Raw genomic sequence first — 12,064 nt, 5'->3', positions numbered from 1 at the left:
AAGATTGAGGGGCAACATTCACCATTCTCAAAGAAAACCAATTCCAACCCAGAATTTCTGGCCAAACTAAGTTTCATCAGTGAAGGAAAAATAAGACCCTTTTCAGACAAGAAAATGCTTAGGGAATTCATTACCACCAGACCTGCCTTACGAGACCTCCTGAAAGAAGCACTAAATATGGAAAGGAAGGACCACTACCAACCATGACAAAAACACACTGAGGTACACAGACCAGTGCTACTATAAAGTAACCACATAAGTCTACAAAATAACCATCTAACGTCATGATGGCAGAATCAAATCCACAAATGACAATACTAACCTTAAGTATAAATGGGCTAAATGCCCCAAATAAAAGACATAGAGTGGCAAGCTGGATAAAGAATCCATTGAGAGAAAGATACCCATTGGTATGCTGTCTTCACGAGACCTATCTCACATGTAATGACACCCATAGGCTCAAAATAAAGGGATGGACAAAACCCTACCAAGCAAATGGAAAACAAAACAAAACAAAAAGCATGGGTTGTAATCCTAGCTTCTGACAAAACAAGAAGATCTAACTATAATAAATATACATGCACCGAACACAGGAGTACCCAGATTCATAAAGCAAATTCTTAGAGGCCTTCAAGGGGACTTAGATTTCTATGCAATAATAGTGGGAGATCACCCCACTGACAGTATCAGACAGATCATCAAGATAAATCATTAATAAAGATATTCAGGACCTGAAGTCAGCACTGGATCAAATGGACCTGATAGATATCTACAGGACTTTCCACCCCCCAAAAATAGAATATACACTCTTCTCATTGACACAAGGCCTATACTCTAAAAATGATCATATACTTGGAAGTTAAATATTCCTCAGCAAATGCAAAAAAAAACTGAAATCATAGAAAACAATCTCTTTGACCACAGCACAATCAAAGTAGAAATCAGGACTAAGAAATACACTCATAACCATACAATTACATGAAAATTGAATAATTTGCTCCTAAATGCCTTTGGAATAAATATTGAAATTAAGGCAGAAATCAAGACGTTCTCCAAAACTAACGAGAACAAAGATACAACACACCGGAATCTCTGGGACACAGCCAAAGCACTGTTAAAAAGAAAATTCATAGCACTAAATGTTCACATCTTAGAAACATCTCAAGTTAACTCAACATCACAACTAAAAGAAGTAGAGAACCAAGAGCAAACAAATCCCAAAGCTAGCAGAAGACAAGAAATAATCAAAATCAAAGTTGAACTGAAAGATACTAACACACACACACACACACACACACACACACACACATTCAAAAGATCAACAAATACAGAGCTGGTAATAATAAAATAGACAGACTGCTAGCTAGACTAAGAAAGAAGAAAGATAGATGATTCAAATAAACAATCAGAAATGACAAGGGGGAAATTATTACTGGCCCCACAGAAATATACACAGTCATCAGAGAATATTATGAACACCTCTATGCACATAAACTGGAAAATCTAGAAGAAATGGATAAATTCCTGGACATATACACCCTCCCAAGCCTGTACCAGGAAGAAATCAAATCATTGAACATACCAATAACTACCTCTGAAATTAAGTCAATAATAAATAGCCTATCAACCAAGAAAAGTCCAGGACCAGACAATTCACAGCTTAATTCTACCAGTTGTACAAAGAAGAGCTGGTACCATTCCTGCTGAAACTTCCAAAAACTTGAAAGAGGGACTCTTCCCTAATTTATTCTATGAGGCCAACATCATTCTAATAAGAAAACCTGGTAAATATACAACAATAAAAATAAAACTTCAGGCCAATATCCTTGATGAACATCAAGGCAAAAATCCTCAACAAAATACTTGCAAATTGAATCCAGAAGCATCAAAGAGCTTATCCACCACTATCAACAAGGCTTTATGCCTAGGATCCAATGTTGGTTCAACATATGCAAATCAACGCATGTGCTTTATCACATAAACAAAACTAAAGACAAAAACCACATGATTATCTCAATAAATGCAGAAAAGGCTTTTGATAAAATTCAACAAGACTTCATGTTAAAAATTCTCAATAAACTAGGTACTGAAGAACTATTCCTCAAAAGAATGAGAGCCATCAATGACAAACCCAAAACCAATATCCTACAAAATGAGGAAAAGTTGGAAGTATTCCCCTTGAAAACTGGTATAAGACAAGGATGATCTCTCTCACCACTGCTATTCAACATAGTATTGGAAGTTCTGGCCAGGACAATCAGGCAAGAAAAATAAAGCGTATTCAATAGAAATTGAGAAAGCTGAGCTTTTTTTTCTTTTCTTTTTTGCAGATGAAATAATTCTGTATCTAGAAAACTCAACAATCTCAGCCCAAAAAGGTTCTTAAGCTGATAACTTGAGCAAAGTCTCAGGATACAAAATGAATGTACAAAAATCACTAGCATTCCTATACACCAACAGTCAAGCTGAGAGCCAAATCAGGAATGCAATCCTACTCATAACTGACACAAAAAGAATAAAATACCTAGGAATACAGCTAAACAGGGAGGTGAAAGATCTCCTTTCAAGGAGATCTTACAAAACACTGCTCAAAGAAATTAAAGATGATACAACACATAAAAATAAAATTCCACATTCACGAACAGAAAGAATCAATATCATAAAAATGGCCATACTGCCCAAAGCAGTTTACAGATTCAATGCTATTCCAATTAAGCTACCACTGAGACTCTCCATAGAACTGGAGAAAGCTATTTTAAACTCATATGGAACCAAAAAAGAGCCGAAATAGCTAAGGCAATCCTAAGCAAAAAGAACAAAGCAGGAGTCATCACTATCTGACTTCAAACTATACTACAGGGACACAGTAACCAAAACAACATGATACTGGCACAAAAAAAGACACATAGACCAATGAAACCAAATAAAGAACCCAGAAAAAAGGCTGCACTTCTACAACTGTCTGATCTTTGACAAATCTGACAAAAACAAGCAATGGGGAAAGGATTCCCTATTCAGTAAATGGTGCTGGGATAACTGGCTAACCATATGCAGAAGATTGAAACCGAACCCCTTCCTTATACCATATACAAAAATTAACTGAAGATGGATTAAAAGCTTAAATGTAAAACACAAAACTATAAAAACCCTGGAAGATAATCTAGACAATACCATTCAGAACATAGGAATGGGCAAAGACTTCATGATGAAGATGCCAAAAGCTATTACAACAAAAGCAAAAATTGGCAAATGAGATACAATTAAACTAAAAAGCATCTGCGCTGAAAAGGATACTATCAACAGAGTAAACAGAATGGGAGAAAATTTTTTGTAAACAGTACATCTGACAAAGGTCTAATATCCAGCAACTATAAGGAACTTAAACAAATTTACAAAAACAAATTTTTTTTAAGTGGGCAAAGACATGGACAGTTTTCAAAAAAGAACTACATGCAGCCAACAATCATATCAAAAAAAAAGCTCAAAATCACTGATTGTTAGAGAAATGCAAATAAAAACCCCAGTGAGAAACCATTTCACACCGGTCAGAAATGGCTAATATTAAAAAGTCAAAAAAATAACAGATGCTACGAAGGTTGTGGAGAAAACCTTGCACTACAGCATGGATGAATGAGCAAGACTCCATCTCAAAACAATGAAAAAATACACATGCACGTGTATGTTCACTGTAGCACTATTCACCACAGCAAAGACATGGAATCAACCTAAATGCCCATCAGCGATAGACTAGATAAAGAAAATGTGATACATACAAACCAAGGAATATTATGCAGTCAGAGAAAAAGAATGAGATCATGTCCTTTACAGGAACATGTGTGAAGCTGGAAGCCATTATCCTTAGCAAACTAACACAGGAATAGAAAACCAAATACTACATGTTCTTACTTATAAGTGGGAGCTAAATGATGAGAACACGTAGACACAAAGAGGGAAACAATACACACTGAGGCTTATCAGTGGGTAGAGGAGCAGGAGGAGGGAGAAGATCAGGAAAAATAACTAATTGGTATTAGGCTTAATGACACAAATTTACCTATATAATGAACCTACACATGTACCCCTGAACTTAAAAAAAAAAACCTAATATCTTTTTGAATACTAGAAGAATGTTTCCTCAAATTTTGGGGCTTTTCCCAATGTAATATCTACATATATCAGAAAATTTTATATTTAATATGCATTGTTACATTTTTTTCTCAGAGAACTTTGTTCTGATTATTTATATTTTTCATCAAATTTTCTGAAAACAACTCAATCCCTAATTTTTCGTGTTTGCTGATTTTTATGTTGTGAATATTCCAACCATAGCCAACTTTCAACCTTTTAACACGACATTACTAAATGCTAAGCGGAAAAATGATTCACAATAGCCAAACAGTTATAAAGTATCTCTACCACATAGATACAATACACGGAAATAACCTAAAGAGCACAGACAACAATAAAATATATTAGGTATAGGGAGTGATGAGCTTTTAGTACTTACTATCTTTGGTTTTAAGCAATATTAAAAGGTCTAATATCCAGAATCTATAAGAAACTTAAACAAATGAGATATCATTTTACGCCATGAAAAACAACTGGCTTTTGAAATTCTTAAAAATTTAATTCCTGGAGGCCTCACTATTCCCTACTGGTTCTATCAATCCTGCCTACAAATCTGTAAGTAGTCCCTCCATTAAATTTTCCTAGCTGAGATTTGGTTTCTCTTGATATTCTGACATTGCCTTAGTTAAGGTCTTCATTGTTTCTCTTTTCTTCAATGCCTCCTTGCATCTAGTTGTAGTACTCCTCAATCCACTTCAGAGAGTGATTTTACTAGAAAGTGTATGGCACTGTGCTTCTGAAACAAACAAAAGTTTCAAGGATCAACAAACGTAGTTTATGAGTTCCCTATAACAAGTGAGGTGTCCTCCTTGTCTATACCTTGGTTATACTAATTTTCATACTCCGATGTAATTACAAATAAGTAAATCTCTCTGTTAGGAGATTGTAACCTCCTTGAGGACAAAATTGTATCCTACTCAACTCAGAGACTAGCATCTGGTTGATGATCAATAAATATGTAGTGGATAAAGTTTTTCATATAAAATTATTACAACGTACTTTTTAAACAAAGTTTTTTTGTATTATCATTCTACGGAAAGTGTCAGTGCAATTTATCACCAGCAAATTAGTTTCCTGTCTAATATTCTGTGACTAAGTAACATATTAGTAGAGAGTTAAAAAACAAACAAAAAAACAAAAATAACCTTACTTATGAATTGAGCTTATATTGATATTTGATTTCCTTTTCAAAACACTTTTCACCAATCCATGTGGGCTATCTTTTCCACAAAATATTAGTCAATCTCAATAAAGAGTACAATAAGATCTTTGAAAGTAATCTTCACAGTTCCAGAGGCATAATCAAAGTTTTAGTTCTGAACTGATACTTGACAGGTCTAAAAATTAATTATATTTTATTTTTATTTCTGTTATAATGAACTGGACTATATGTGTGATGGTTAATACTAAGTGTCAACTTGATTGAAGGATACAAAGAATTGATCCCGAATGTGCCTGTGAGAGTATTGCCAAAGGAGATTAACATTTGAGTCAGTGGGCTAGGAAAAGGCAGAGCCACATCTGGGTGGGCACCATCAAATCGGCTGCCAGCACGGCTATTTATAAGAAGGCAGAAAAATGTGAAAAGAGAGACTGGCCTAGCCCCTCAAGCCTACATCTTTCTCCCATGGTGGATGTTCCCTGCCCTCAAAAACCGGACTCAAAATACTTCAGTTTTGGAACTTGGACTGGCTCTCCTTGCTCCTCAGCCTGCAGATGACCTATTGTGGGACCTTGTGATCATGTGAGTTAACACTTAATAAACTCTCCTTTATATGTGTGTGTGTGTGTGTGTGTGTGTGTGTGTGTGTAAAGGCTGGAAAAGAGAAGGCAGGGTAGCAGGAGCGGAGACCATGGGCATTTGAGCCACTTCCTCATGTAACTTGCTTGTGCTTTCAGAACCTGCTCAAGCTTGATCACATATATACCACTTCCATTTGAGGATGGAGTGCTGCTGTGCATGACCCACTTTATGGTTAGATGGGTCAGAAAGCACCCAGTTCATGATAGGCAGTTCAGGTCACATGGTGACTTGAAGACCCAAAGTCAAACGTTCAGTTTCCACCAAAGCCCAGTAACAGGCCAAGAGCTGTCTCAAAAGGAGAGTAGTTATCTGTAGAAGATGGCAAGGCCTTGCTCCAAAATCCTAGAGGCCTCTGCTTTGATTCACCTATGGGGGCCTGCCAAAGGCTCCAAACAGCATCCCTATCTGCCACTGACATCTCAAGCACCATTGGATCTGCTGGGTCGTATGGTCCAAGGAGCACAGCAGCTTGCACAGCAGCCTAGACCTGTTGCAGAGCCTTCTACTCTTCTGGATCCCACTCAAAACTGGCAGCCTTCTGGTTTACTCAATAAATGAGCTGGAGTAACACACCCAAATGAGGGATGTGTTGCTTCCAAAAATACAAATAGGCTCATTAGGCATTGTTCCTCTTTCTTGGTTTTATTAGGGGACAAATGCAGCAACTTATCCCTCACCTTAGAAGGAATATCTCAACAGGCCCCATACCACTGGACCCCTAGTAAGATTACTGAGGCAGAAGTTTCCTGAATTTTAGTCAGATTTATTTCCCATCATCTGGCACACAAATGTCTCATTAAGTCCAGCGTGTTTGCTACTTCTTGTTCACTGATTTAATCAGCATAATGTCATCAATTAATGGACCAGTGTGATATCTCGTAGAAGCAATAAGCAATCAAGGTCTCTCTAAATAAGATAATGACACAAAGCTGGAGAGCTGATATACTCCTGTGGTAGGACAGTAAAGATATACTGCTGGCCTTGCCAGCTGACGGCAATTTGCGTCTGGTGGGCCTTATGGGCAGGAATGGAGAAAAAGGCATTTGCCAAGTCAATGGCTGCATACCAGTTACCAGGAGATGTGTTAATTTGCTCAATGTCTTGGTGTGTCATCATTTTACTACGTTTTCTAAATGTAGATGACTAGTAAATACTTTTGAAATTCCCCCCAACAGTTTTTAGTACCTGGAAAAGAGGGCCTATGTCCACATCGAAACCAAGATCAGCAAATCCTGTAGCAATAACTTTTGCTCCTCTATCATGGCCATCTTGTCCCATTTTTGCTACAAGAAGACGAGGTCGGCGACCTTCACGTTCCATGAATTTATGAACCCTAAAAAACATTTAAAAATACATCAGTAGTTAGATATTAATTTTCCAAAGGTAGGATATAAAAACTAATTCATTCACAGCAACCCTTTCAGGTTTATTTAAAAACACCTAATCTGTTTACTTGTATTTTGGGAATTTTTGCTGTTTTCTTTTTATTTTTTTGATTTCCGATTTTTATTTCACATTCTGGGGTACATGTGCAGGTCTGTCACATAGTTAAACATGTGCCATGGTGAACAGCTGCATAGATCACCCCATCACCTAGGTATTAAGACCAGCATCCATTGGCTATTCTTCCAGATGCTCTCCCTGCTCCCACCCATATTTTATTAATATATCTATTTTACATTGAGAGCTCCATTCAAGTCATCTCCCCCTTAGAGGAAAGTTTGAAAGATGGCACAGACTGTAAGCACATAACCCTGAGAACATCATAGTGAAGTAAGACAATAAATGACAACCTTCCACCTTCATGAGCCAGTCTACAGAGTACAACATGCAGAAAGATTTAAACTAAAAAGTGACTTCATACTCATTTATACATATATGTGACACACTAGCTGCTTTGAATTGTTCATATCTCATCTACCCTTCATAAGTGTGAACTCTCCCAAGCTAACAACAATATGGTTTCTTATAATGATGTATAATCAAAATGCTTGCTTGCTCCACTGACAGATTTACTTCCAACGCAAAAAAGCACTTATCTTTGTTAAAAGAAAAAAGTTCCATTTTGATGACTTTCACCTTGGCTCTTTTGATATTTATCTAGTGTACAAGTATTGAAATTCAGTTTTTAATGGGAAGCTTGTTACAGAGGTTGGGAAGACCAATCATCAGAAAGCTAGGTTTCTTTTTTTTTTTTTTGAGATGGAGTTTCACTCTTGTTACCCAGGCTGGAGTGCAATGGCGCGATCTCAGCTCACCGCAACCACCGCCTCCTGGGTTCAAGCAATTCTCCTGCCTCAGCCTCCCGAGTAGCTGGGACTACAGGCACGGGCCACCATGCCCAGCTAATTTTTGTATTTTTAGTAGAGACGGGGTTTCACCTTGTTGACCAGGATGGTCTTGATCTCTTGACCTCGTGATCCACCCGCCTCGGCCTCCCAAAGTGCTGGGATTATAGGCTTGAGCCACTGCGCCCGGCCCAGAAAGCTAGTTTTATTCTTGAGAAATATGATCACATTAATCTATATTTCCAAGTCATGCTGTGGAAGTGTTAGTTATTATCAGTTCAATAAACACTGATTTTAATGTATGCATAGATGCCAACTAAATGATTACTTTCAATTAGGAAACTTATAATTTTTATTTTATTTTACATTTTTTTTTTTAAAGATGGGGTTTCACCATGATGGCCAGGCTGGTCTTGAACTCCTGACCTCAGGTGATTCACCCACCTCAGCCTCCCAAAGTGCGAGGATTACAGGCGTGAGTCACCGCGAATCATTCAAGCAATGAATAATGTAAACGAATCCAAAAAATATGAAACTCTACCATAGTAAGCAGATTGAAATATAAATACCTGGAGGATATGAAGCAATTATCATTTTTAGTTAAACATCTGCTTGACATGACAAACTCCTGAAGGGGACTATGGTGAAAGTTCAAAATATTATTAATTATATGAAAACTAACATTATTAGTTTCAATGTTTAATATTTGTTAATTATTAAATATTATATACATATTGAAATAATGATAGTATAGGTATATAATATATATCATGTATGATATATTTCTAATTATATATTATATATAATGAATGAATTATATACTTTAATATGTTATATAGGCTATATAATACAAATTATTATTATTATTATTTAATTTACTATTTATTATTTTAAAATTCAAACATTTTCTCAGTTATATGTAAGAAAATTAACCTCCCAGTAAATTCAAGGGGATTGTGTTAACAGAAAAGATGAAATTCTGGCCTAAGAAACCTTACATATTACCTCTTGATAGCAGATGTTATCTCTTTACTCTCTCCAAATTCCTGGCGATATGCTCCACTCACCATTCGGTCATTAGCTTTATGTTCACCAAACACCTTTTTCAGGGCATCTGTGATTTCTCCCACTGTACATCTAAAACATTAAATGGTGGTTCCATTAACTTCATTATTTTGTGATAAAGATATTTGTTTACCATAATATTCAATATAATTAGACACTGTTACCTAAGTAAACAATAAACTGTAAAAATGTAAATTAGAATGTTTTTAATGTATTATGAAAGTGTATCTTCTGAAAATACTTATGGAAAATTTATTCTGAATGCCTTTACGTACCCAATTATCTTTTCAACATTTGTCAACCAAGAAATGACTGAATGACTTAAAAATTATATATAAAGACAAGTACCTGAAGGTTGCTGTATAATTCACCACTTAACAACACAAATGGATAAAGAGCAATACTCCCATAAATATTTTTTGATAAGAAGTAAATCTTTTAGCATATTCTGTTTGTTCACTAACTCATCCAACATTAGCTATGTGCCTAATATGTGCCAGATATTACTATATCTCTATATCTACTATAGCAATACAGTAATAAATTACCAAAGAAAAAGTGCTTGTTCTTATAGACCTTAATATCTAGTCAGAGGAAGCAGATGATAAACAACCAAATAAATTAGTAAGATAATTTCATAAGGTAATAAGTACCATAAAAACACTAAACCAGGCAAAGATGGAATGAGGTGTCTGGAAGAACTATTTTAAAGTTATTGAAGATGTGAAGATATGACTTTTGAACTAAGATATAAATTATCAAAAGGGGGATCCCAAGGGAATATAAAAGAGTAAGAGTGTTTGAAAAAGAAAGTACTAAAAGCAAAGGCTCTGAGATGTAGGAAAATATGTTTTGTGGTCTCAAAATAGAAGGGCATTAGGAACACAGTACAGTGAGGAAAGTAGTATAAGATGAGGTCAGAGAGATGGGCAAGAGTCACCAGGTGAAAGCAAAAGTAATCTATTTAATGATATTTCCATATATAGGGAAAATTTTTTCCATGGGTCACTTGTTTTTCTGCACATACTGCATTGATGGCTCTTTACTCTGAACTATTTTTTCAAAGATGTCTGTATAGTGAATTGCCTTAGAAGACAGGGATATTGGCTACCTCCAGAGCAAAGGGTAGGTTTGCTTTCTGTCCAATATAATAATGCCTCCCTCTAGAACAAAGAGGAACCATGATGATTACCCATTACAAAAGATTCAGAATCTCTAAGCTCAGGGTTCCTCTCCTTGAATGTAACCCAGTACACTGCACATGAGGTATCATACAGCAACCCTTTCTCATCACTCACATCAATTGGGGACCAGAAGAACTAGCCCAAAACCTGCTGATATTATGGCCATTAATACTGCAGTAACAAACAGGCATTAGGTTCTGACTCAGGGATTGCATATCACCAACCAGCACCCCGCTATACAGGATAACTCATTAGCTTGCAAAAAAGGTAGTATTTCAGATCCCTTCTCGTTCTTAATAATATAATGAATTTATTTATCTATTAATATATATAACAAGATAATTTTTAAATGACAACAAATAGAAAAATAATAACAATTAACACATTAAGTGCCACATTATCTTCCAGGAACTATTTTTAATGATTTCATATCTTCTCACAACAATCCTGTTAGATAGTGAATACAAAAAACTTCACTTTGCCAAATATCATGCCTATGGTCACACAGAAACAGACATAACATGAGATTAGATTCATGTTTTACTCAGCCTTTTTTAAATGCAGGATGACAAAAGTTAGGAGATAAAGGAGCTTGTTAAAGGTTACAAAGGCAAAAAGTTTCAAGAAGGAAAAAGTGGTCGGTAATGTTAAATACTGTAGAGAATTCGAGATATAAACTAAAAATTTTCCACAATATCAGACAAAGAGGAGGTCAGTAGTGAACTTAGTAAGAGCAATGATATTACAGTAGAAAATCAAGTGCAGTAGACCAAAATGTCAACAGTAGATAAAAGACTGGTAACAAGAAGTATTCTACTTCTAAAAGAACACATAGCTCTAATAACAAGGGAAGAAGGACAGGGATGGGGTGTGGTGAAGTTGGTTACTCTTCTGGTTGCTTCATGGTTAAAAACAATTCAAAAGCAATGGGATGACAAGTTTTTCCTATCAATTCTCAGATTAACGTCCCCCTGCCCATCCCAGAGCCATTTTAACTTGTAAAATACCAAGGAAATAGGCATAAACCTGATGATATACTTGAGAGTCCAACACATTTCAACCTGCAAATCAGTGAAATAGATTCATTTTAACGGTTTCAAAATTCCTCATAGTAAAATATACAATTATTAATATATTTCACTCAAAATATATGAATGTTTGACATACAGAGATTTTAAAATGATAAGAATTAAATTTATTATGGTTGTTATTATTTTCTTTAGGGTTCACATGGTTTATAGGATCAACCTTCTATTTAAGTATATTCTGAAAAGCTAAACTGGTCAACTTTTGGTGTTTGGAAATCTCCAATCTTTACCTTGCACGAGATGCATCCACTGCAAGAGCCAGGATATTTCCATCTCCACTAGCAGCACATTCAGTTAGTGCAGCAAGACAACGTTCAGCCAAAGCTTGATCCCTGCTGGATTTGATCTTATGGAAAAAGTCAAGGAAAGGAACAATTTACATAAAAAGAGAATAAGACAGATAGCGAGATTAGACCCTGATACATAGCATATGGCAATTTTTTCCATAATCCTAACTCCAAATATAAGAGAAAAAAAATGAAAAGAATAATATACAACCTAGGAATT

The 12,064-nt window shown here is 35.7% G+C and overlaps 1 protein-coding gene across 1 annotated transcript in view; it reads right to left on the bottom strand.

The window, feature by feature from the left end:
* Window positions 1–12,064, bottom strand: part of MMUT (methylmalonyl-CoA mutase) — a 41,131-nt gene that overhangs the window by 11,374 nt on the left and 17,693 nt on the right. The window contains exons 9-11 of the mRNA XM_012441603.2: window positions 11,788–11,903; window positions 9,226–9,357; window positions 7,118–7,265 (exon numbers count right to left, since the gene is read on the bottom strand). Of these exons, the coding sequence (XP_012297026.2) occupies window positions 7,118–7,265; window positions 9,226–9,357; window positions 11,788–11,903 (396 nt within the window). The remainder of the gene's footprint in view (window positions 1–7,117; window positions 7,266–9,225; window positions 9,358–11,787; window positions 11,904–12,064) is intronic.

This window comes from Aotus nancymaae, unplaced genomic scaffold (assembly GCF_030222135.1).
Source record: "Aotus nancymaae isolate 86718 unplaced genomic scaffold, 86718_ANA_hifiasm-v0.15.2.pri h1tg000040l, whole genome shotgun sequence".
Classification (NCBI taxonomy): Eukaryota; Metazoa; Chordata; class Mammalia; order Primates; family Aotidae; genus Aotus; species Aotus nancymaae.
This window is presented reverse-complemented; position numbering and strand designations above follow the sequence as displayed.